The sequence below is a fragment of the Salmo trutta genome, chromosome 17 (genome assembly GCF_901001165.1).
Source record: "Salmo trutta chromosome 17, fSalTru1.1, whole genome shotgun sequence".
Classification (NCBI taxonomy): domain Eukaryota; kingdom Metazoa; phylum Chordata; class Actinopteri; order Salmoniformes; family Salmonidae; genus Salmo; species Salmo trutta.
In genome coordinates this window covers 44,020,363-44,047,039 of record NC_042973.1, presented here as the reverse complement: position 1 = coordinate 44,047,039, position 26,677 = coordinate 44,020,363, and the positions used below count along the sequence as shown (strand labels likewise).

The 26,677-nt window shown below is 41.6% G+C and overlaps 1 protein-coding gene across 5 annotated transcripts; it reads right to left on the bottom strand.

Annotated features, from left to right (window-relative positions):
- Nucleotides 1-252: 252 nt before the first annotated feature.
- LOC115152255 (BTB/POZ domain-containing protein 10) lies at nucleotides 253-19,517 on the bottom strand. 5 transcript variants are annotated; one of them, XM_029696926.1, is made up of 9 exons: nucleotides 19,317-19,517; nucleotides 17,753-17,888; nucleotides 8,454-8,662; nucleotides 7,706-8,015; nucleotides 7,505-7,607; nucleotides 4,007-4,127; nucleotides 1,885-2,082; nucleotides 1,387-1,497; nucleotides 253-988 (listed from the first exon to the last, which is right to left on the bottom strand). In XM_029696926.1, the coding sequence occupies exons 2-9, from the start codon at nucleotides 17,827-17,829 to the stop codon at nucleotides 684-686; spliced, it is 1,434 nt and encodes a 477-aa protein (XP_029552786.1). In that variant the 5' UTR covers nucleotides 17,830-17,888; nucleotides 19,317-19,517; the 3' UTR covers nucleotides 253-683. The 5 variants fall into 5 exon arrangements, with proteins under 5 accessions (XP_029552786.1, XP_029552787.1, XP_029552788.1 ...); XM_029696927.1 differs by lacking the exon at nucleotides 19,317-19,517 and adding an exon at nucleotides 19,044-19,174; XM_029696928.1 differs by lacking the exon at nucleotides 19,317-19,517 and adding an exon at nucleotides 18,723-18,791.
- Between the last annotated feature and the right edge of the window lie 7,160 nt (nucleotides 19,518-26,677).

The following is a 26,677-nucleotide window of genomic DNA, read 5'->3' as shown; positions in this document are numbered from 1 at the left end:
CTCATGCAGTACTGGTCCCTTTAGACCCGGTTACCGCTGCTTGATGGCTGACAAGGTGCAAATGTTAGGCTTGCTCTCTCCAACTGGAACAGATTCAATGTTGTACCATATTGGCTCTTTATGCGCCATTGACTAAGGAGTAGTAGCTAATGAACAACATGTAAGCATAGCTTGGGTCCTTTCCAGCACAAGCAAACATACAGCAATGTGATAAGGAAAAACACATGCTCAAATCAAATGGAGTCATGAAAGTGAATATTAAATAAAAATCTTTATTGAGGCCAAAGCATCACAGTGAGGCTCTGGTGGTAGACTACTGTAGTAACAGTCTCACCCACACCACATCAACAGGGAGAGCAAGCAGAAGTGGATAAAACCAAACCCTTTAGGAACTACAGTACTGTTCACAGCAGCACCACCACACCCACTACCCAGACAAGTTTGTGATTCAATCTTCAAATATTCTTGATTTAAAAAAAGATCTCCTTTGGTCAGTTAAAAAAAAAAACAGTGCAAGGAGGCAATTGTTTACTGTGTGCTTTGCTACTCCTTCCCAGGCTGTTGACAATATATATACACCAGGTTTTTTTGTTGCCTTAAGGCTGCAGAAGAAGTGCAAAGGCAAATTTGGTTTCTGCTGTCAAACTCGCTCATCACTACAGTGCTCTGAGGGGGGCCCAGTCTCAGACAGCCGGTGAGGGGGCGTCTGGGTCTGGCTCGTAGTGGTAGCTTGGCTGAGGCTGGATGTCCAGTTCGTCCACCTGAGGGCCAGGGTGCATGTTGACCAGCTGGTCCTGGGGAATGTCTGCAGCGGCGGCTGCCAGGTTGGTGATGGACTTGCTCTTCACACACTGGAAGTCAACATGGCGGCTCTTGCCCTCCTCCTTCTCCCAGGACATGCGGATGAAGGGCCGCTGCACATAGTTGTAGATGACCTCTGGCCGGCCGCCGGGACGCTTCTTCACCTTCTCCTTGTAGGTGGGGTAACCTGGGAGGGTAAAAAGACATTTTAGTATGGGAGTTGTATGTTTTCTGTTCAAACACTTCATCGAAATACCTTCTATTAAATACATGCATTATAAGTATATTTATACATAAACTGTAGTCTTTTTTTTACCCAATTGAGGTAACCCTTCAGGCGATATTGAGTTGTTCTTATACCTGTATAATAACATGGTTATTACTCTTCTAGTAACATTAACACATGCTGTAATGTAGCAATAAGACCTATAAAGGATTGCATAATAGTAATGAGTGATTCTGGTAATTACAGGATTACTATTGCAGGTTTAAGAACTTGCTTAGTGTTATCAAATTGTAAAGACATGAACGCAAACTTCTTGATTGACATGTGGAAGAAGGAAATTCAGTGATGATCCAGCATACCTTCAATTCCAAGTCTGATTTTCTTAAGTCCTCGGTCTTTTAATACTGATTTGGCAACGTCTCGATTCTCTATGTACTTGAAGAATCTGTACAGTTTTGTGCTGTATATAACTGTAAAGAAAAATGTAAATGTCATACATATTAGAAGTAAAACCACACAGGCATTCAGCAATACATAACTATTAGGTGTTGGGTTTAAAGGCCTAGTGCACTCATTCTGTATTTCCAGGGTTTGTATCATATAACAGCTGATGAAACTTGTTTATTTTTGACCATTGTAAGGAAAAACCATTACAGTAAGTAACTTCTTGTCCAGAACTGACGCACTGGGCCTTTAACATTAGTGATACACCTCATACCAGTCAAAAATAGCCAAGGGTAATTCTTTACACAAGGATATAAACCACTCATGGATGATTGTTGAAATGGCTTGCTTGTACTGCAGTATTCCACATATACTAGATCAACAGAGCCAGTGAGGCAAATGACCTGACTCACTCTGTGAATACTCCTCTCCCATCTGCGGAGGGTACTCCTCATCCCAGTCCACCACATCGTCGTCAGTCAGGACCACCACGTGACACTCCCTCTCTCCGTTCTGGGCGCTGGCGACCATCAGCGGCACCACCATCTCCTCCAAGTAGAACTCAAACTGATGCCTCGCCCCATCATTAGACAGCTCGTGCATGAGTGCACCTAGAAGATAGGAGTGGGTGGTGTCAGTGGGACAAGGTCATGAAAAGTGCATCATGGGACATGTGTGATGTGATGATCGCACTCCAGTTCTCGCGCTGAAATGTAAACAGTGTGTTCAGAAAGTATGCAGACCCCTTTACCTTTCCCACATTGTTACGTAAAAGCTTTATTTAAAAACGTCTCATCCATCTACACACATGACCCCATAATGAAAAAAGCAAACAGTTTTTTTAACACATTTGCAAAAAATTTTAAATAAGTATTCAGACCCTTTACTCAGTACTTTTTGAAGCAGCGATTACTGCCTTGAGTATGACTCTACAAGTTTGGCACACCTGTATTTGGGGAGCTTCTCCCATTCTTCTCCGCAGATCCTCTCAAGCTCTGGCAGGTTGGATGGGGAGCGTCGCTGCACAGCTACTTTCAGGTCTCTCCAGAGACGTTCGATTGGGTTCAAGTCCAGGCTCTGGCTGGGCAACTCACGGACATTGAGACTTGTCCTGAAGCCACTCCTGCGTTGCTTGGCTGTGTGCTTAGGATCGTTGTCCTGTTGGACGGTGAACCCTTGCCCCAGTTTGAGGTCCTGAGTGTTCTGGAGCAGGTTTTCGTCAAGGATCTATTCACTTTGCTCTGTTCATCTTTCCCTCAATCTTGACTAGTCGCTCAGTCACTGCTGCTGAAAAACATCCCCACAGCATGATGCTGCCACCACCATGCTTCACGGTAGGGATGGTGCCAGGTTTCCTCCAGACGTGACACTTGGCATTCAGGCCAAAGAGTTCAATTTTCCTTTCATCAGACCAGAGAATCTTGTTTCTCATGGTCTGAGTCCTTTAGGTTCCTTTGACAAACTCCAAGCGGGCTGTCATGTGCCTTTTACTGATGAGTGGCTTCCTTCTGGCCACTCTACCATAAAGGCCTGATTGGTGGAGTACTGCAGAGATGGTTGTCCTTCTGGAAGGTTCTCCCATCTCCACAGGAGCTCTGTCAGAATGACCATCGGGTTCTTGGTCACCTCCCTGACCAAGGCCCTTATCCCCCGGATTGCTCAGTTTGGCCAGGCAGCCAGCTGTAGGGAGAGTCTTGGTGGTTCCAACCTTCTTCCATTTAAGAACAGAGGGTACTGTGTCCTTGGGTACCTTCAATGCTGCATAAATGTTTTGGTACCCTTCCCCAGATCTGTGCCTTGACACAATCCTGTCTCGGAGCTCTACGGACAATTCCTTCAACCTCATGGCTCGGTTTTTGCGCTGACATGCACTGTCAACTGTGAGACCTTACATAGACAGTTGCGTGCCGTTCCAAATTATGTCCAATCAATTGAATTTACCACAGGTGGACTCCAATCAAGTTGTAGGAACATCTCCAGGATGCACCTGAGCGCAATTTCGAGTCTTGTAGCAAAGGGTCTGAATAATTGTTTTTTTTAATTTGCAAAAAATCAAAATAACCGTTTTAGATTTGTCATTATGCGGTATTGTGTGTAGATTGATCAATTCTATTAACCCATTTTGGAATACGGCTGTAACGTAACATTTAAAAAAAGGGAAGGGCTCTGAATACACCGTACATGTTCTCACACACACACACACTGGCTCACTCGCAGCAAGCCAACAAAACTAGGCACTCATCCACATTTCAAACAATGTCAATCAATGGCTACAGCAGTCAGTGACCCACATTGTGGAAACCTGCGATCATCTGACTTGCATCAAATCTGTAGGCTAATATTGACCTGGTTTCAGAGCTGTGCATCATATCAAACAACCTCACAACACTTAACACAGGCTAAATATTGCAGTTAATACAGAATGATATGGCATGAAATATTACACAGGAATATTCTGCCTAAAATGTAATAACCCATTATCAACTTACAGCAATGAGGGGGAAAGAGGGCATCATACAATATATACACACTCACTGAGGTCTCTACACTTGATGGTGCTGTAGTCAAAGGAGATGCAGAGGTAGTCACATGCTTCTCTCAGCTCAGGAATGGGGATCCCATCAGGACAGCAGATTATCCCAGATTTGTAGTAATCCTGCCATTTAAAAAAGTCACACAGGGAAAAACAAAACAGGCAGCCATTACTGAGGCTGGTCTGCGCACACACAGAACAGAGCCTTCCGACAACAGCAAATGGCAGCGACGTCACTCCCTCTCCCCCCCACAGAGCTATTTACAGCCAGTGGAATATTGACAGAGTTCAAGTATAACGATGAAAATAAAAGGTATTGAGGCAACAACAGCGACACGCAGCTATTCACAAGACAGCATCGGAAACGGCTGTTAGCTTGCTCTGTGCCCTAAATGCTAATGCTGCCAACCATGGGTTTTTTTCTCTCCCTGCTATTATGGTCGGGTCGCCTTTGATAGAAGAGCTCTTCACAATCACAGAACAGATCACCACTACGAGACATTCAATACTGAAAATCCAAGGTAAGCCTTGAAATCAAACAGAAGTGCTTGCAGCATATCTGAGTCCTGACCATCTACATTAGCATTTCTCTCTCCGATACAAAGAAGCATACAGATGTGAAATTGCTACTCTGGCATGCTAGAACACAGTACTACCTCTGAGGCACACAGAGAGCTGCCCCTGATACTGAAATAAAGCCCAGAAACCTTATGATACACACAAAAACAGATGCAATTACCTGGTTGTTCGCCTGCCCTGTGTCTCTGGACTTAAGTGGAATGCCGGGGCGAACGGACACAAAAATGAAAGCACTAGCATGTTGTGCAGTATTAGTAGCTCTGATCCCTGAAAATCTGCCTTACGTAACACTGCACAGATTATCTGCCCCGCATTTCCACACTTCCCCAAAAATACACAATGTCAGATAGATAACCGCGGAGATGTTTGGAAACGAGCTTACTTGTCAACGTTTCACTTGACAGTAACTGCATACAAACGCACTACAAGTGTTTGAATAATAAGGAAAGATGCCGCAATAATGTGCTAAAAAAAAAACAATGTATTGACCCCTATGCATACGGCCACTCCAAAATCTGTGGCCATAACTCCACAATGGGATTTAATAAATACATTAAAGGGATACTTCAGAATTTTGGCAATGAGGCCCTTTATCTACTTCCCCAGAGTCAGATGAAGTTATGGATAAAATGTGTCTCTGCGTGCAGTTTGAAGGAAGTTGATAACTATCGCCAGTGGAATTGCTAACTAGCATTAGCGCAATGACAAAGTCTATTGGTATCTGCCAGCATGACTTCGTCATTGCGCTAACGCTAGTTAGCATTGGCTCACGAAACATGCATGCACACATACATATGCATACATACATACATACATGCATACATACATATAAACACATCCCTTCAGACAGGACTGGCAAAAAGTGCTCTTCACTGACGAGTCCCGTTTTTGTCTCACCAGGGGTGATGGTCGGATTCGCGTTTATCATCGAAGGAATGAGCGTTACACCGAGGCTTGTACTCTGGAGCTGGATCGACACCGCCCCAGTGTCACAGCATCATCGGACTGAGCCTGTTGTCATTGCAGACAATCTCAACGCTGTGCATTAAAGGGAAGACATCCTCCTCCCTCATGTGGTACCCTTCCTGCAGGCTCATCCTGACATGACCCTCCAGCATGACAATGCTGCTCGTTCTGCTCGTTCTGTTCGTGATTTCCTGCAAGACAGGAATGTCAGTGTTCTGCCATGGCCAGCGAAGAGACCGGATCTCAATCCCATTGAGCACGTCTGGACCTGTTGGATCGGAGGGTGAGGATGAGGGCCATTCCCCCCAGAAATGTCTGGGAACTTGCAAGTGCCTTGGTGGAAGAGTGGGGTAATATCTCACAGCAAGAACTGGCAAATCTGGTGCGGTCCATGAGGAGGAGATACATTGCAGCACTTAGAATCTGGTGTGGCCACCAGCTGCATTGACTTACTTTTGACCCCCCCCCCCGTTCAGGGACACATACAATTTCTGTTAGTCACATGTCTGTGGAACTTGTTCAGCTTGTCTCAGTTGTTGAATCTTGTTATGTTCATACAAATATTTACACGTTAAGTTTGCTGAAAATAAACGAGGTTGACAGTGAGAGGACGTTTCTTTTTTTGCTGAGTTTATAAGTGCTATTATTGTGAAGTGGAAACGTCTAGGAGCAACAACAGCTCAGCCGCGAAGTGGTAGGCCACACAGGCACACAGAACGGGGCAGCCGAGTGCTGAAGCGCGTAAGAATCGTCTGTCCTCGGTTGCAACACTCACTACAGAGTTCCAAACTACCTCTGCAAGCAACGTCAGCACAAGAACTGTTTATCGGCATCTTCATGAAATGGGTTTCCATGGCCGAGCAGCCGCACACAAGTCTAAGATCATCACGCGCAATGCCAAGTGTCAGCTGGAGTGGTGTAAAGCTCACCGCCACTGGACTCTGGAGCAGTGGAAACGCGTTCTCTGGAGTGGTGAATCACAATTCACCATCTGGCAGTCCAACGGATAAATCTGGGTTTGGCAGATGCCAGGAGAACGCTACCTTCCCCAATGCATAGCGCCAACTGTAAAGTTCGGTGGAGGAGGAATAATAGTCTGGGACCATTTTGTATGGTTCGGGCTAGGCCCCTTAGTTCCAGTGAAAGGAAATCTTAACGCTATAGCATACAATGTCATTCTAGACGATTCTATGCTTCCAACTTTGTGGCAACGGTTTGAGGAAGGCCCTTTCCTGTTTCAGCATGACAATGCCCCGTGCACAAAGCGAGGTCCATACAGAAATGAGATCAGTGTGGAAGAACTTGACTAGTCTGCAGAGCCCTGACCTCAACTTCATCGAACACCTTTGGGATGAATTGGAATACCGACTGCAAACCAGGCCTAATCGCCCAACATCACTAATGCTTCTGTGGCTGAATGGAACCAAGTCCCCGCAGAAATGTTCCAACATCTAGTGGAAAGCCTTCCTAGAAGAGTGGAGGCTGTTATAGCAGCAAAGGAGGGACCAACCCAATATTAACACCCATGATTTTGAAATGAAATGTTCAACAAGCAGATGTCCACATACTTTTGGTCATGTAGTGTACCTCTTAATGTCCTTCATACTGGACACAGACATAAATATGGTATCCACGAGTTCAACTGACTATGGGGAAGTAGATCATCATCGTCAAAATCCCAAAGTATCCTTTCAATTTGGTGCCATAATCAAGGTCTTTGTTTTAGAAAGATAGTGTTCTGACCTGAGTGCCTATTCTTCTTCCTAATAAAATAAATAGGGGATGGATATTGAATCTGTGAGAGAATGCCTTTCCCATTCCAGTCATGAAGATTAATAACACAGCAGCGTAATCCTTCACTTCGTCAATACCAACCTGTCTCTGGGTACATTAGGTGAAAAACGATGACATTATCAGACGTGAATGAGATCTCATTATAAAGTCAGATGTCTTACCAGGATGGCTCTAAAAACCGTTGAGCTGATTCCATCTGCCACCTCAAACTCTCCTTTGTCATTGGGCCTAGTGAAATTGTATTCTCTCCCGGATCCAAACATTCTATGAAAGAAGAAAACATCCGGTTTGAAATTAATTTGTTTTAATATCCCGTTAAGATGCCACTTGAATTTGTAGCGATACAATATTATGCTTTATACCTTCCCAGCATGGTGTTGGGCTGGGCGGTGAAGATGGCCGGGTCCACCAGGAAGCGGGTGTTGTCCACTATCAGAGTGACCCTCTCGGCGGTCCGTAATGTGCGTGTCCCCTCCTTTGCGTTCTCATAGACGTAGAGGTGGTCACAGGGACCGTGCACGTGTCCATGGCCCAGACTCTTACAGTGGGTCTCAGTATTGAAAAGGCTGCTCCTGCTCGCTGCGATGCAGCTGGGCCCCACGGAGATTAAGGCCCTGGGGGGCCGAGGACTCGACGACCTGGAGGAAGAACCACCCTCGCACCGCTCACGATCTGGGAGACACAGACAGGCAGAGTACCGTAATTAAGGTGCCAACTGTCTCATCACACTGGATGAAAAGGGACAATGTTAACGCTGGTCAAGTAATTGAAAGCTTTTGCCAGAGTCGAAATGCTTTCCTTTCAAGACTATTATTCAACTCTTACTGTTGCAATTTAAACATAATTCGGTTCAGTTATTGGCTTAATTCCCTGAGTGGGTACAGACTGAGTAGGAGTAGTGTGACTACCTGGCTCCGCCTCTGGGTGAGGCTTTAAGGCGATTTCAACACGATGAAACCACATTTCTGAGAGCTCTGATTTAGTCACTGCTTGTATGTAGTTAGAAAGGGACTCAATCTCACAGCTGTACCGGAGGCATGAGAAAGCCTTGTTATGCCAGTGTTGCGTCAAGCACCCTGTGTGGTCTCAAAGCAGTAATGGAGTACTCACCGCTGTTGTGCTGTCGGGTGGGCGAGGTGACGTTCCTGATGCAAGGGGTCAGCTGACCCTCGCCCCTCTCGTGGGAGGAGTCTCGGGAGCGGTCGCTAGACCTCCGGCGATCACTGTCCCTGCAGCGTTCGAGGCCTCCGCTGGCGCTATGCAGGTTCATGTTGACCAGGTCGGCCTCTAGTTGAGGGACTGGGACGAGGGGCTGGGCACTGAGAGGAGCACACCACACACACAGTCAGACACACGAGTACGGAGGGGGAAAGGGAGTATTTTGTATGCTTCTCTGCAGAGAAGTGGGTAAAAGCCTGCAGTAAACTCATATGAACCCTCTGTGAGAGAGAAAAAAAATAGCAGCGCAGACTGCTGTAGAAAGATGGCCAATACAACACTACTGCTTGCAGTCTGCATCCCTATACTTTCAGAAACCCATTAGGGAGTGAAAGACCACATAAATAGGACTATTACTCCTCTTGGAGTGGCATTGGTAAAATATGAAATATTAAAGTACCATGAAGTACTAAACACACCTTCTTGAAATCATTACAAAAATACTTCCATAAGATAATAGTGCTATTATCCATCGCAAAAGAGCCTATCTGTAGAGAAACTGGTCATCTCATTTAGACAGGCAGAGAAGCCGAAAGCATCCACGAGAGCTGTTATGTTATCTGTGGCAGCCACTTTACCTCTGAAAGCTCTCTCACACGGTCTGGTCTGTCTAGCCTGACCAGCATGCCATGCAGCAGGTCTCCCTAATAAAGAGGGCGTCCCTCCCGAGGGAAGTGATTATCAAATATGATGAGGCTAAAGTGAATGGACTGGAGAGAGCAGCACAAAAGAGGAACTCTCAAAGACGGGAGAGCTCTACAGAAGCTGCCCTTATAGCTCCTCAAATGGACGACATCCATCCACCTTCTAGCTCCCGATAGAAATATTCAACCCAGTCAACCGTTAACAATGTCTGACTGAGGCGCCACCTCCACTGATGAAGTCCCAGAGAGTGAGAGAGATGGCTCACTGACTGAGTAGGAAAAATCTAAGTCATTCCACTACACGTGGACAACTTCATTTCAGCAGACAATGTCGTAAAAAAAATTTTTTTTAAAGATGTGGAAAGATTGGGCTGATTGTAATATGTAATATTATGAAATCTCTTGTTCATAGTGTTTACGCTTATTGAAACAAATAATTGTCTACATTTCGACAGCAGCTGAATGGATGCTACTGACTGGTCCAGAAATGGTAAGTTCTAATCATATTGTATGCAGGTCAGGGACAAGCAGACCTGCCTAACAGTATGTGGGTCCCCTGATCTTTGTGCGTCCCCTGATCTTTGTGCAGCTTGTCCTCGTTACTGCACCTGCATTCGGTACTGCCATGAGACCTTCAGCCATGTAAATAAAAACAACAATGACAGGACTAAATGTACATCCCTTGTGTCCTCACATGACTTGTGGACTTCATAAAACGTATTGAAAAAGGCTCTTATTATCGAAAGACAGTTCTTGACATGGAGCATACAATTGCTCTACAGGCTCATATGAAATCTCAAAAAGAGACTCTTCAATAGAGAGTAATGATTCTCATCAGGTTGGGGAATGTGATTAAGAGCTTGAATGTAGAATCAGCACTAGATATGGAGCCTTTTTCAAACATGAATCAGTATCAATCCCTCTTTCTATTCTACAATATTTTGGTTCCTTTAGCATAACTGCAATTCTGAATATAAAGTAGAATGTCAAAACAGGAAAAGTTTGGTGACCAGATTTAAAAAAATATATGTATATAACAAATCTTCCCCCAGTGCATGAATAAGGCAAGTCTGGCAGGATTAACAAACAAAGGGTCAGCGAAAGCGATAGAGCTCATCTTTCATGCAGGCAGAAATGCAAAGCTATATCCATCCACATATCAACTCAATGGCTGCTGCTATTATCTCACATAACCTCTTGGAAAAGGCATTGATTTCCACGAAATGATCAAATGCAAATTGCAATGTTTAGTCATTTTAAGACGATTACTATGACTGTGATCATGGAGACAAAGCACAGATAAACTGGTGTTATAAATAAGCGTCTGCAGCATTGAGTCCCGTTACTTAAAGAAAAGGGTCCCATCAATAATTTAGGGCACTGCTGACACTTTCCCTATGATATTAAAACAGAGAGAATGCACGCTAGTGTCGGGGGTTTAACCCTCCAAAAGGTAAACCCTATTATGCGTCCTGATCGGCAAACCCCATGAAAGGACACATTCATTTAAAAAAAGACACGCGTAGTCTTGGTTCTTTTCCTCTTGCCATTCATAAGAATGCGTGGGAAAGCCACAAAAAAAAAAAGCCGGCCACAAAAAAGCCGACCATTGAAATAAATATTTACAAAAACATAGGTTATCAACATATGCTATAAATAAATGCAATGGATAGGATGCTTCGCAAACCTACCCGTTTGTATCGCACGGCAAATTAAAGACAAAGCAGCACGGGACGAGCTGAGGAATAAAAGCACAAAGGACTTGGGCTCCTCCGAACAATGCAGCCTTGCCAGTCGGTTTAGCATCCTTGGGCATTACATTCGAACTTCAGCATTATTCCGTAGACTGTTCAACTTGCTAGCAGTAAAATTATCGCCCCAATTGGAAGAAAAAAAAGCGAGGACCAGTCATTCGGTTCAGACAGGGAGACCCGTAGAAATGAATGGCTGTGCGCTTTTTACACGACACTGAATCAGACTCACAGAGCAGCCCTTCTGACGTAGTGCGACCTCCCAGTCTACTGTCCTGATATTGCCTGACTCGACAGGGGAAGACTATAAGGACACAGGTTACGCTTAAACCCACTAGCAAAAACCTAAAACGGACCCTTACCTTAACCTCATTGTGATGAATTCTAAAATGACATGTCGGTTTGGGCGTCAGGCGTGTCCTTATATAGCCTTTTCCGACTCGACACGATTGTCTTCAGCAGAATTGCTTGGCTGATTAAGTAAAATTGCTGATTTGCGAATGATGAACATGACAGAGCACCAATTGACCTCTGGATTTTACTTGGCTGTAGATTACAATGCCAATATGTGGTAAAAATGTGTTCGGTTTGTTGATATTAATACAAATTTAATTTGAGCTAGAGATTCATATAAATGATTGATTCCCCAGATAAGGGCTTTGGTTGAGAATCACAGGAGTGAGAAGTCCATCCAGAGGTAAGATTACAACTACAGCAACCTGGTCTCAGAGCTTATTGTATGATTATGTGCGTAAATACAGGAAACTCAATTTATTCAGAACAAAAATATAAAAACTTAAGTGTTGGCCCCATATTTCATGAGCAGAAATAAAAAAAATCCCAGAAATGTTCCATACGCACTAAAAGCTTATTTCTCACAAATGTATTCTACAAATTAGTTTACATCCCTGTTAGTGACCATTTCTCCTTTGACAAAATAATCCATCCACCTGACAGGTGTGGCATATTAAGACTAATTAAACAGCATGATCATTACACAGGTGCACCTTGTGCTGGAGAAAAAAGGCCACTAAAAATGTGTAGTTGTGTCACATAACACAATGCCACAGATGTCTCAAGTTGAGGGAGTGTGCAATTGGCATGCTGACTGCAGAAATGTCCACCAGAGCTGTTGCCAGAGAATTTCATGTTAATTTCTCTACCATAAACTGCCTTCAACATCTTTTAGAGAATTCGTCAGTACATCCAACCGGCCTCACAACTGCAGACCACGTGTAACCACGCCAGCCCAGGACCTCCACATCTGACTTCATCACCTGTGGGATTGTCTGAGACCAGCCCCCCGGACAGCTGATGAAACTGAGTATTTCTGTCTGTAACAAAGACCTTTTGTGGGGAAAAACATACTCTGATTGGCTGGGCCTGGCTCCCCAGTGGGTGGGCCTATGCCCTCCCAGGCCCACCCATGCCTGCGCCCCTGCCCAGTCACGTGAAATCCATAGATTAGGGCCCAATTCACTTATTTCAATTGACTGATTTCTTTGTATGAATTGTAAACTCAGTAAAATCATTGAAATTGTCATTTTAATATTTTTGTTCAGTATAGTATGCGTTGCATTTCATATGGTACATATTAATTTGTGGATATCCATCACCCATTTCTTATGATGTTACAAATTGTATGATATGTTAAGAATTTGCAAAAAACATGTTACGAATTCTAGCTAGGTGGCTAACGTTAATTAGCATTGGCTCGCAAAACTACCTCCAACTGTGGGTTTCCTTTGAACATGATAATTCGGATAGCCATGCTAGCTTCACCCCCATGTGGGTGCTAGCAAGCAGGCTAGACAGTGAGAGGTAACGGCCAATCCAGTAGGGGATTGAAAATATAAAGTGAGTGTCGATTGGTCAATAGCCTTATGGTACAAGTTCAGCTTCTTCACGTCACCCAATGGTCCCACGACCACTTCGCTTCCCTCCATTGAAAATGAATGGCTTCCAAAATGTAATTTCCCCTTGCCATCTTCCATGGAAAACCACTAACTTCCTTCATACTGGACGCCGAGACAAAAATAGTATCCACAAGTTAATCTGACTCTGGGGGAGGTAGACAAAGGGCTTCATTGCCAAAAGCCTGAACAACCACTTTAAGGAAGTGTATGACATGATTAACAGTCCACAATATGCATCCGAGTGTGTCAAAAAGACAGTAGCCACACCCTAAAAAGCTCTCATTTGAAACGTTGTCTGTGGTGATCCTGGTCTACTAAATACAACATAGTAAAAGTAAATCCGGGATACCCAAATGAGTATGTTACGTTTGGTATGGTTACGTAAGACAGGGAAAAAGGGAAAAAACAAAAGTAGGGTGGTTGGTCGGTTGGGCGTTTAACGCAAACTTCTAGCTGCGAGTTCGAATACTTACTACTTTTTAGCTACTATGCATTTTTGCTAACCCTTCCCCTAACCTTGACCTTTTTTAGCTAACCCTTAAACCTAACTCCTAAATGTAACTTTAACCCTAATCTCTAACACTAACCCCTAGTTTAGCGCAAAAATTATGTATAAAATGTTTATTCATTGTATGTGTCTGCAGATGATCCAAACTGAGCAGTATCTTCTTAACCATACAATAAAACTTTTCACAAATTAAAAGTGTTTTTGACACATTGGAGTGAAAAAGAAGCTGTGGCACATCAACTACCCATTTACTCAAAGAACAGTGTAGATGTACATTTTAGTAACAGAATGACAGTAAAATCTCCCTCAGTTTGTGACCACGTTTTCCAAAAACTCTTAAATATCTACTCCAAATGAAGATTCAAAGATGTCTGCAGAAAGAATGGGGTGTCAGCTATGACAGGACACCTTGAGCTGTGCTTTGTGACTAGTATTAATTCCCATTTTAGCCAATTCAGTTGCATTCATTCTGTTACCGACTTGGTAACAGAATTACGCATTTTAAATCCCCTATTGTGCATCTTTCCCTTTCAAGACGATTCGATACGCATCTACTTGAGAAACATGGGCTCTGACACAATACAGAAATGTACACATTCATAGATACTTGTAATATTTCCAGAATGCAAGTAAATTCCTGAAACAAAACACATTTGACTTATTTCACATGTGTTACAGCCCGAATTCACACTGGAATAAAAAGATTTGTGGTTTTCAGTAATGGCTTTATGGGATAGCTAACAACTTGTAAACAATTACCCATTCCTATAAGTGAGTACTATTTTAATAGTGTTAAATAATATAATTGGCTTAGCAGCCAATGTGTATTACATGAGTATTGCCTTCCGTTTCAAGTTTGATGGTAATGACGTTTTCTTTATCATAATTTTAGGTGGAGGTCGCTAGCTACAATGGTATCTTCAACCTAGCCTAGCGTTCAGCTAGCTTGCTGCAGTACAAGCTAGCTTGACTTGCTATAAAGTTGGAGAAACAAGTTTAGGAAAAACGAATCAAAACATGTTTTATTATCACCTGAAACAATCGACTCAAAGCCTAAGATTACGTATTTATGCAATGGAGGAGAGGAGTAGTTGACATAGGCTAATTCCGAAAACAAATTCTTGCATCTTTCACAGCAAAGAAAGAGAAAACTAGTGAGGCAGGGAGGAAGCGGGGGGGGGGGGGGGGGACTCAGTTTTTCACAATTCCTGACATTTAACCATAGTAAAAAAAATCCCTGTCTTAGGTCAGTTAGGATCACCACTTTATTTTAAAAATGTGAAATGTCAGACTAATAGTTGAGAGAATGATTTATTTCAGCTTCACATTCCCAGTGGGTCAGAAGTTTACATACACTCAATTAGTATTTGGTAGCATTGCCTTTAAATTGTTTGACTTGGGTCAAATGTTTTGGGTAGCCTTCCACAAGATTCCCACAATAAGTTGGGTGAATTTTGGCTCAGTCCTCCTGACAGAGCTGGTGTAACTGAGTCAGGTTTGTAGGCCTCCTTGCTCCCACATACTTTTTCAGTTCTGCCCACATATTTTCTATAGGATTGAAGTCAGGGCTTTGTGATGGCCACTCCAATACCTTGATTTTGATGTCCTTAAGCCATTTTGCCACAACTTTGGAAGTATGCTTGGGGTCATTGTTCATTTGGAAGACCCATTTGCGACCAAGCTTTAACTTCCTGACTGATGGCTTGAGATGTTGCTTCAATATATCCACATCATTTTCCTCCCTCATGATGCCATCTATTTTGTGAAGCACACCAGTCCCTCCTGCAGCAAAGCACCCCCACACATGATGCTGCCACCCCGTGCTTCACGGTTGGGATGGTGTTCTACGGCTTGCAAACCTCCCCCTTTTTCCTCCAAATATAACAATGGTCATTATGGCCAAACAGTTCTATTATTTTCATCAGACCAGAGGACATTTCTCCAAAAAGTACGATATTTGTCCGCATGTGCAGTTGCAAACCGTAGTCTGGCTTTTTTTTTATGGCGGTTTTGGAGCAGTGGCTTCTTCCTTGCTGAGCAGCCTTTCAGATTATGTCAATTTAGGAACTGTAGGCAGTGCTGCATCTCGCAATGGCTCGTGAATTCACTAAAAGTAGAGGCTATCAATGAGTAGGCTGAGCTATTCTACACACAACAGGCCAAAGACTGAACACACCTTTCTTTGAGAAAAGAAAGAGCAGGCAAGCCAGCAAGAGGAGGTGCCGGCAGACAGTCGGAACCGTGCACATAGGCTATATATTGGTCATCTACACATTGGTCATCTACATCGCAATATCTTGTCTTGCAATGCCTAGTAAGTTCACTAAAACTATATATTAAGCTATCACTGAGTATGGCTAAGCTATTTTACATAGTGCCAGTGAATTGAAGTTAAATATTGCCAAATTAGTCTGTTTAATTAGGCCTAAATGTGCAATAAAAAGTAGGCCTATTGTACCTACAGCTTATTTAAAATGAAACCACAGCCGGCTGTTGATGTCCTAAGGCAATAGATCTTAAAGCAGGGCATCCCCGCTAAACGTTTTGTTAATGGCAAGTTCACTTGGGGTGGGTGGGGGGGGGGGGTCATTTTTGTTAGGAAGGACGTCTACCATGGATAAGTAAAATAATGACACTTCCTCAATTTTAAAATATTATGGGAACACCTATACATTTGGCAGCCAAATATCGTCACATCTCAAATAAAAACCTCCAGTTGTCCAGCAGAAAATTTTTAAATTACCATGGGGCAGTTTGGAAACTGACTCGTCATCTGGAATAATGCACATGCTTGGATAATTACTTAACCAACGTCTCTAGTAATATTAGTTTCATCCAATAGGGCTATATAACACAGCAAAGAATAGACTTATCAGCGTAGAGTGTGCCACATGGGACCTGTCAAAGCGGCGCACGGCAGAAATATTCTAGCTCCTACACGTCTACATTCAAACAAAATAAGCCTTTTATAGGCTAAGTTGATAAGCAAATACGATGCTTCATGCTCATGCCAGTCCTCTCTAGAACGCAATATTAGTCTTAGTAGGACTGCAATAATGAGGTGGTGTGTATGTATGCACAGCCGTTTCAATGTGTTTCGGGCGTCGAGCAAGAGTTGCCTGTGCTTAGCTCCATTCGGTTGATTTTTTTATCCTGAAAAACTCCCCAGCCCTTAACGATTACAAGCATACTCATAACCTGATGCAGTCACCACTATACTTGAAAATATAGAGAGTGGTACTCAGTAATGTGTTGTATTTGACCCAAACACTATGTATTCAGGGCAAAAAGTGACTTGCTTCATCACGTTCTTTGCAGTATTACTTTAGTGCATTGTTGCAAACAAGATGTAGGTTTTGGAATATTTGTATTCTGTACAGGCTTCCTTTTCACTCTGTCAATTAAGTTAGTATTGTGGAGTAACTGCGCCATCCTCAGTTTTCTCCCATCACAAGCCGTTAAACTCTGTTTTAAAGTCACTGTTGGCCTCATAGTGAAATCCCTGAGTGGTTTCCTTCCTCTCCGGAAACAGTTAGGAAGGATGCCTGTATCTTTGTAGTGACTGGGTGTATTGATACACCATTCAAAGTGGAATTAATAGCTTCAACATGCTCAAAGGGATATTTAATGTCTGCTTTTTTTTCTATTTTTACCCAGGCATTGGGTATTTTTACTGAGGCATTGGAGAACCTCCCTGGTCTTTGTGGTTGAATCTGTTTGAAATGCACTGCTCGACTGAGGGACCTTACAATTTTCTGTATGTGTGGTACAGCAATTAGGTTTTCATCCAAAAATTGTTAAACTGGGGTGGCAGAGCGTTGGGCCAAAGGTTGCTGTATCGAATCCCTGAGCTGACAATGTAAAATCTGTCGTTCTGCCTCTGAACAAGGCAGTTAACCCACTGTTCCCTGGTAGGCGGTCATTGTAAATAAGAATTTGTTTTTGTCCTGCCAACATTGTAAATAAAAAATAAATTAAATTGAAACACTATTATTGCACACAGAGTGAGTCCTTGCAATTTATGTGACTCAGTACTGAAATGTTTAATCCTGAACTTATTTAGGCTTGTCATAACAAAAAGGTTGAATACTTATTGACTCAAGACATTTGAGTTTTCATTTTAAATTAATTTGTAAAAGTGTAATAAATTTTAAATTCAGGCCGTAACAACTAAATGTGGAAAAAGTCAAGGGGTGTGAATACATTCTGAAGGCACTGTATATAAAATGGTACTGGACAGTTGTCTTGAATGCTGAACAATCAAGAACAATCAGGCACATTCAGAAGTCTTTCTAAAGCGATGTCCTTGTTCTACAATTATTTTTGTAAGAAGCAAAACAGTACTCTTCCCTAATGAGTGCTAGTTTATCACCTTGAGTGTCTGTGAAGATTACTTTCCCAGTTCTCAGTGTCGCTTGAGTTGTCATCTAAATGTGGACATTCAGCCATCACAGGTAAGTAGTTAGAGGTGTCAATAGGGAATCTCCACCATCAGCACTCATGAAGTCCTGTTAATACAAAACATACACGTTTGTTGTCCTCTTCACATTAGTTGAAGAAATGTAAACAATTTAAAATGGAACGCAACATCAAAAGCCTTCTATTGGGAAATGTAACAAACTTACTCTCTATCTAGCCAAATTAGACTTTACTAAAAATAACAAGCTTGCTACAGTAGTAGTACCACCACCAAGCTAGCTAGATGGGCCCATTGTTTGTTAGCTAGCCAAGTTAGTTAGCTAGACATGGAATAACTTGAGAAGAGGTAGCTAAGTTATTTACCAAATGGGTAACTGAAAACATTGATGTGACATGACTAGCTGGCTAGACTGAACCTCTTAGATGTGTCAGCTATTAAGTGCAGGAGCTTGCAGGGATTTGGAGCCCTGTTAGCCCAATATTCGACGAAAGGAAAATAATGTTACATGTTCTGTTTAAAGGGCAAATTGGTTCTGGGAGCCAGAACAGCCAAATACTCCATCTAAACGTGAATAGATTGACTCGCGGTACGGTTCTGGAAACATAGATCATTCTACTTTCATATCACATCAAAATAATTTCACAAATACAAAATACACACTTACTGTACGATGTTTTAACACAGTTACAGCCGGCAGTATTTTTCAGTGACAACAAATGTGTGGCGTTTGTCTTCTGTTTACACATAGGTGTTCAGAGACGCAAGAATATAGCTAATTGACACAGGTAACGTTAGTACACTCGGTCCTTCTGACTGTTCTCCGTAAACAAGCGATGTAACATGGAAATAAGGCCATTGGGAACACTAACCCTATAAAAAAAAGGTACGTATCAATTTAAACTTAAAAAAAATGATTTCTCACCCAAGGTCTATATGCTTCCAAAACAGCACCGAAAGCGTTGCGTGTTAATGTTCAGACCGGGCGTCGTGGCGCTTAACAAAACACCCCCCCCCCCCCCTACAAGACGCCTTCAACCAATGACTCGTGTATGGAACTAAGAGTCATGATCAAGGGCTATAGTCTTATGTCTACTTTGATGCTAATTAGAATTTTCGAATCTGAGAGTAAATAAAGCCGAATATATTGATAAGTCACCTTGTCTGAGATAGAGTTATACGGTTATCAAAACGTCACGCCAGGGAAAACATACTATAGCTAACGTTACATGAAAAACAAACAGACCTTGTTTGAAGTGGTTCTAAAATCCCCAAATGAATGAAAAAAAACAATTGGAACAATTTCCGTGTTTGACCGCTAGGTTATGACTCATGCTAGCAAGCAATGAAGACAGTTTAGACAAACATAAACTGCTAGCTCGCTATCGAACAGGTTTAACCAGTAAACTTGTAGCTAGCGTTAACGTTAGTTGGCAGGATAAAATTACGCCCACGCTAGCTAAATCTCGTTACCTCACTGCCTGAAGTAGCCCGCTAACTATAGCATGACGCTCCTTACCTCTTGGGATTCATTGTTGTCTGAGTTTTATCCGAAAGCGAAAGTAAACTAAACAAATTCCTAATAAATATTTTTTGCTAGATTGGTGACCGACTGATTACAGTAATAGTGACAGCCATTTTCCCCGGACAGTCACTAAAAGAGGCCAAACTGTAATCCCTTGTTTTGACTGTTGAGCAACTAAGGTGATAGATCGCGAGACTATATAACCTCGGCTTGTTCACGAGGGTCGGAATTGCTAGGCGCTGCGCAATCTGCAGTCTAAAAAACCCATCAACCCCCAAAACATTTAGGAAATTAAATATTTGTATTAATTGTTATATGTGTATATAATGGTTATATATCAATGTTTATTTTCATATAGGCTACTAATTATGATGAGCGAATATGCAGCTGCCGTGTACATTGACCCCTGTGAACAACCACTGAGGCGCTAAATTATTGAGCTAACATCAGCAACCAATCACCTCCCGTCTGAGGTGTAAATACATATTAATACGTAAGTGGTAATGATACAGTAACCTTCCAATTTCGGAATCATCAGGTTTGATACATTAAGTAGAAATATAAATTAATAAATTAGTAGGCTAACTTGTAGGCATATCAACGTTCCGTGGACTATTCAGCAGTTTAAAAAGCCATTAGATGCAAATAAAAATGGAAGATTAACTTAATTGTTTATTGCGAAACATACAGTATATATCTATTGTGATAATGCTATTTTATTTACAACAAACAATTACATTGCGGCACTTTGGAGATGGTTGATATAAAACATATAAGTGGCTACATTCTACAGTTAAAGTGCATAAATATTTAACATTTATGCTATAGCTCATCAACTGTAATGATCCCTATCCCAATTAGGCCTACTGCATATAAGTATCCATGCACAAGTTACACTATTTACTAGTTATTTATACATACTAGCACAGTTTTACACCACATATAGAAATACCATGGCACGTATAAAACACGAAAATACAATCATCAAGTTAATAAACAATTGTATAACGCTTACTTTTTTCAGATAATAAAAACAATGTTTTGGTCCTAAACAGTATTTGCCCTTCCTTTTTATTTGGTTAGGATAAATAAATAGCTTGAACTACTTAATAATAAATACAAGTGCTTTAAGCTAAAACTATGGAAGCTTAGCCTCCTCACAACTTGATTTCTCCAATACCATTTTAAAATCGCATGCCCTATACATAAATAAGAGTTGTTTAAATAAAACAGAAAAACTATAAAAGTCATGAAATAGAATGAAGTGTCAAACGTGGTAGCCTACAGTCCAGACTGCAAACATCTAATTTCACTGAGCGTTGAGTAGCTTCTCCAAAATGTTTAAAATGTATTCAACTTCGTTTGGCGTTAACTCCTCCAAATCCAGGAGATCCTCGGGAAGAAGTCTTCTGGTTCTCACTTTCTCCCCCCTCTCTGCATTTCGAAGCGAGGCTGTATGGATGTCCCTCAGCTTCATTTGGAGCCAGTCTTGCCTCTCCTGCACGTGCTTGTGTTCCCCAAGGTTGTGCATTAGTTGTACTTCACTAATGGACCTCTTTCTGTAAGAAACAATACATTCTAAGTTATATGTCTTATTTTAAACAGGACATTATTATCATTTGCAAGTAGGCTATAATATAGTATCATGTCATATCCAATCATATTACAATACAATATCATATAGTATATCATATAAAGTTATTCCATAAAGTTATTTCCAGTTCATATAGGGTTCAATCCTACATCACTGGTCGTCCTTCAGATTGCGTTGAATAGTATAAAATGCAGAGTGATATGAGTACCACTTTTACGTCCAAACCTCTGATGGGAAACATTTTGATAACCTGTCAAAGTAAGAAAATAGTTTAGAACATAAACCCATATCTGTAATACATTTGTGTTTGATAAGCTAAAATGTTTCACTTCAAATAAAGTTAAATACGACTACATGTGTTTGATAAGCAACCACTTTTACTACAAATAAAGTTAAATAGGCTATAGAATTAAACTTTGAACATAGGATGTCATGCACACAAAATAATGACAAAGTTGATGAAGTTCAACTTGCCTCTTGTGCGATAGGCTTCTCTCTGGAAAGTTGTGATGTGGGGTGCAGAGGTGTAAACCCGGTTTGTAGATCAGCCTATCTGTTATGATTAGGGTAAGTCTCCCAAAGTTCCTTTTATAGCCCTCTGCCCATTGATGAGCCGCCTTCATTATTAGTGCTGATGTCATCCCTTGCCTTGATGGGGATAGGCATGCGCATGAAAACACCTCCGTAACTCCAGGCTTTCAGCACCTTTGCCCGGGGATAATTAATTGCGCTGCTTTTGAAACTTTGCGCTACTGGGGATAACACATTTTCAATAGCAAATATTTATGATAGACTACATGGATCAGACTTTCAGTGTTAATGTTTCGTTACTGACATAGGCCTATTGCAACTTTTGGGTGGATACCTAGTATACATTTTTATATTAAATTGGCTTAGTAGGCTTGTCAAATTGTGTACAGCCTAAAGTATATATTTATATTGTATAGCTTATAAAGTAGATTATACATATATTGTATTAAGTATATATTTTATATTTATTGTAGGCCTATATGACTTGTCAAATTGTGTATATATTTTATATATTTATATATTTATTGTATAGATTATCAATATTATGCAATACTTGTATTTCAGTACTCATGAGTTTAAATAGATGGATGTCGGCATCTCTTGATTTTTTTCTGCCAAGACTCAAATGAGAAATTAACAGTAGACACATTTATGACTACAGGGAATTATCAAGTTTCCCTGGGATACCAACAACTATCCACTCACTTTCAATCGCTTTTTTTCCTTCTCGTTCCGACAATGACGTCAGAGAATCTTTCAGTGGGCCCAATGGTAATGAGTGAAATGTGACGGGAAAATACCAACCTACTTGGTTGATCCTCCAAAGTGCTATGTTTTGGAAAGTTTGAAATGTGTAGTTGGCGGCTCTGTGTGCAACATATTTTCACAGTGGGACATCTAGTACGGGAGACCAGGGTTGGTTGCAACACTTTTTACCCACATGTATTTCTCTTACAATAGGAAATGGGGAACCTTTTATCCTCATATCTTATTCCAACATGGAGTTATAAGCCATCAAACACACTGTGTGACAACCAGCCTCATCACAGGGTTAGATGTCACACAGTATGGGGTTGGTTGTCACAATGTTTTCTGGTAACTTATTCCTTTTGTAACAGGAAATAAAGCAATATAGCAAACAATCTTTAAAAAAGTCAATCCTTTCTTTGATCGAACAATATTCCTAACAAAATTCAGCATTTTATGCCTTGAGAATTACATTTTGAGACATTTTTTGTGTACGCATGTGTTGGTGTGTGACAGAAAAAAATATGTTTGTGAGAGAGAGGCAACAAAGGGTGCTCTTTATAGCACAAGCACCAAATGACTTGGGATCTATTGTATACCGGCAGTGGTAATGTTTGGTAGTGACAACCCACCTGACATTTCATGTGACCACACTATAGCTCTCCCTTTCCTCTTTTCAACAAACATCCCACTTGGCACAGACATCAATTCAATATCTATTCCACGTTAATTCATTGAAATGATGTGGAAACAACGATGATTCGACCAGTGTGTGCCCAGTGGGATAATTTTTCATGGATACTCCCATAATTCAAACATTTACAAAGAAAAGACCAATATATTTTTTTACTTTCACCTATGAAAAACATACATTCCCCTCACCTCAATGTTTTATCATGCTGACATGAATTGACCAGGTGGATGAGCTCTTTCAAAGAATTCACACATATTAACCGTAAAATTAGTACACAGCGCCAATTAGATTGGAGGTAATTAGTACTGTGACAACCAACCCTTGAAACAACCAACCCTGGTCTCCCCTAATTCATGACTTAACTCAGACACATCGTTGCAGTGTTTAAGATTCAAATACGGCTCAGATGGAAACATAAACCATAAAGCCTAATAAAATGATTCATGCTATATAGATTTTTAAAATGTTTGTAATGCAAGTTCCCTCAAATGTAAACCTACACACCTCATTGATTCAACATCATTGCCTTATATGTCACATTTTCTGTAAGTCATGATAAAATAATACCAATAATTCATAAAAGTGGTTGAAAAATAATCTTCAAAGGTCAGTCGATCAAATGCATTCCAAACCTGCAGAAACATTTTAAGAAGACCCCCCACACCCACCCTGTCTGTCCAGTAATTGATGTGCAGTGTCAACTCCCTAACTAATATCAACTCTAGACCCCCTCCATCTTCCAGATGTATGGACAGAAGAAACCCCATTGGTCTTCATCTATCCAACTGATGAGCCACACATCAGCTCTATTGACACATGTTACGCCATATAATAGCCATAAGTCATTATAGCCATACGTCAAATCTCTCCTTTTCTGATGCCCCGGAGTCGACATATCCTGCTGTAGCTACAGGTGTTTAGGATGATCCTTGGGACACGAGCGACCCTGTCCTACTTTTATGGGCGCTGGGCGGGCAATTGCACATTAGGTAACCCTGAGGGAATCTTTCTAAATGTGGAAGAGGAATGGCTATGTCATGACACAGAGAATACATCCCAGAGAGGAACCAAACAGGTCCGACCTATAGATCTTCCCTCATGGACTGGTTAGGGTTTCTGTCAAGGCTGCCGGCATGCATGCCCCCCAAAATAACTTGCTAACAGAGAGCAGGCAGTCCTTGGCGTTATGTGAGGACATAAGCAACTTTCAGGTGCTTCTGGGCAAAGAACATAATATTTGATATTCACTATGGGGGAGAAACAATGCAGCTTGGGCGTTGGAAAGTTCTGGAATATTTTTCAAGGTGCTCTTTGATGCACTCTGGTGCACGTTGGTTCATGCATAGTTGCACATGTCTCAAGCAAGTTCAATGCACTCATCCCTTTAAGAAAATTATAATCCCTTTATTAGATTGGCATATCCATTTTAGTAAGTGACTTTACTGTTGACCAAATCAATGTCCTGAACTGCTATTATTGATAATGATGCTCCGAGACTGAAACTCAATTTGCACAATGCACGTTTTGGATTTACTATCTAATCATTCTATAAAACAAACTTCCCAGGTGGTGGGCAATTAAAGTTGTTTACATACCAGTTCAACGAGATTGATGGCCAAGCTGACATGCACGTTAAAGATGTTGCCCTCTTACTGGTTTCTCTTGATACTATTATGGACCGCAGCAGGCATGTTTAGATGACACCCACCAAACAAAATGACCTTTGAACTTAGCATGAGATCCTAAACCATGTAGTTCTCATTACCTCATGTTGGTTCAATGCAAGCAATGTCACCGGTGGTATGTGACAGCATTGGGGTGCATGGAAATTCTACCGGGATTAAATAGAAGGTATTGCTAACGACATCTACCCATACAATAATGACAATCATGACTAGCAGGTGCTTACTTATTAATAATTCAATCAATACAGTAAATAAAATCAGTAATTAGTGTAGCAGTACTATTCATAGGTTTCCTTTCGGTTTCGTAGACTATAAGAAAAGCTGGAGGAGCCAGACTTAATGCATAACACCACAGAGATACTCCTCATAAGTCATCAAAATAGTACGTTATGGGTTAGTTAAAATTACACTTCATGATTTATATTGTTTTAATTTTAAAGGATCTACAGATGATCTATAGATCTGCAGATGCATGGTTTGAAAGATTTGCATCATAGCTATGATGGCAAAGTCTGAGTCCAACCGAAATCATACCATACTTAACCGTATGTATTGACATGAGATGATCTTGATACCACAGGGTGTGACCTATATGAGAATGTATACATGGAATGCACCTGCATGACAAAACGCGAAATGGTCATTTGTTAACTGTATGTTGATTAGTATAGCCTACCTTTAGGATTTGCGGTGCAAGGCAAAAGTGTAACCAGGAGAATCTTTCAACGTGAAAATACTGTCAGCTATCTCTGACACTACAGACACCACATTCATCTTGCTCTAGTTAAGACTGACCTTTTTTCCACCCCAGATGTGTCCAGGTGGCAGTGCACTATGATGGGCATCACTGTAACTCATGGCAAGCCAGCATCGACTTTGGTTGATGGTCTGCAATCCATCACCTTCTCGGATCCGGTGCTCTCTAGTACTAACTCTATTCTGCACACGCTTTGAAGCATGTAAAGCAGCCCCCAAAAGTATTTTGTTGTGTGCAGTAGCATGTGGATAACTTTACACATTAGAGGATGCTTGAAATATAATTGATGGCTTATGACGTACATATATATCTGGATTTCTTCTGTTAGGAGTATTCTCATACACGTGTTTTCTCATCAATTCTCTTTTGAGCAGACCTTTCCCACCAGCTTTGAAGACGCATGCAACTTGATTACATTAATAAAGCAAGATAAAATAACACGTTTCCAAGTTACTTCAGAGCCACCAAAACAAATCTTGTATGCCTGACTCATTGACACTGTGTCGGTTGGAATTGACCAATAAGCCAATCATACTAGCAGTAAAAAAGCCTAAATATTCAAGACCTTATCTGTGGAAGCCATCTGAAATGAAAACAACAGCATGCTGTGTAGATATCTGAATGACGGCAGAGACTTGCTGTGTTTCAGCAGGATTCACGCGTGACTGAGAAGGAAAAACGTTATTCTAAGCACAACATTAGACATTGAACATTTCCACTTCCTTTGACTCAGACTGGGGTTTGGGTCCAACAGCTGAGGGGAAGCCGGCATTTGTTCATTTAGAACGTCAGTACATGACCCTGAAGAAATCGACTGGGCCGGTCCGCACATCTTGGAGGAAAGGCATGGCATTATTGTATGAGATATAGTACAGTACTGTGCACTGGAACTCTGGGTCTCTGTGGTGCCGTCTATTAAAGGCCTCATCCCAATTCATCACAACTGTGAAGCTGTTCGCCACACACTTCACTCTCACATGTCTGAATGATCTATGCGTGTACGACAACAGAAGCGTGTGCATTTTCAAAGGCTATCCCAGGGAAGCACGTGCGTCTCACGGTTCCGTTTGCAGCCGGTCACGGGTTGAGGGCTTTCATGCCAAGTGTTACGCAGAGAACAGGTAGTGGCCGCACCATTACAAGCACTTCCTCAGCAGTCAGCACCTTCACACCTGATATAAGTTGCAGAAAGATCCCGCTGGGCTACCTTTGTACCCACGGGATTCCCACGGCAACACAACAGTCTCACCAGATGTGTTCGCAGAGCAAACCAATGCATGATTTTGATTCTGAAGACTCATTGAACGATGTCAAACATTTCTCACTGTTTCATCTTTTTTATAATTG

Excerpts from the sequence above, each read along its gene's own strand:
- LOC115152255 (XM_029696925.1), bottom strand. The coding sequence starts at position 11,021 with ATGCCCAAGGATGCTAAACCGACTGGCAAGGCTGCATTGTTCGGAGGA. Across the intron at positions 2,083-4,006 it reads CATCAAGTGTAGAGACCTCA|GTGCACTCATGCACGAGCTG; the intron begins GTGAGTGTGTAT and ends CCTATCTTCTAG. Across the intron at positions 1,498-1,884 it reads GGGAGAGGAGTATTCACAGA|TTATATACAGCACAAAACTG; the intron begins GTGAGTCAGGTC and ends TTTTCTTTACAG.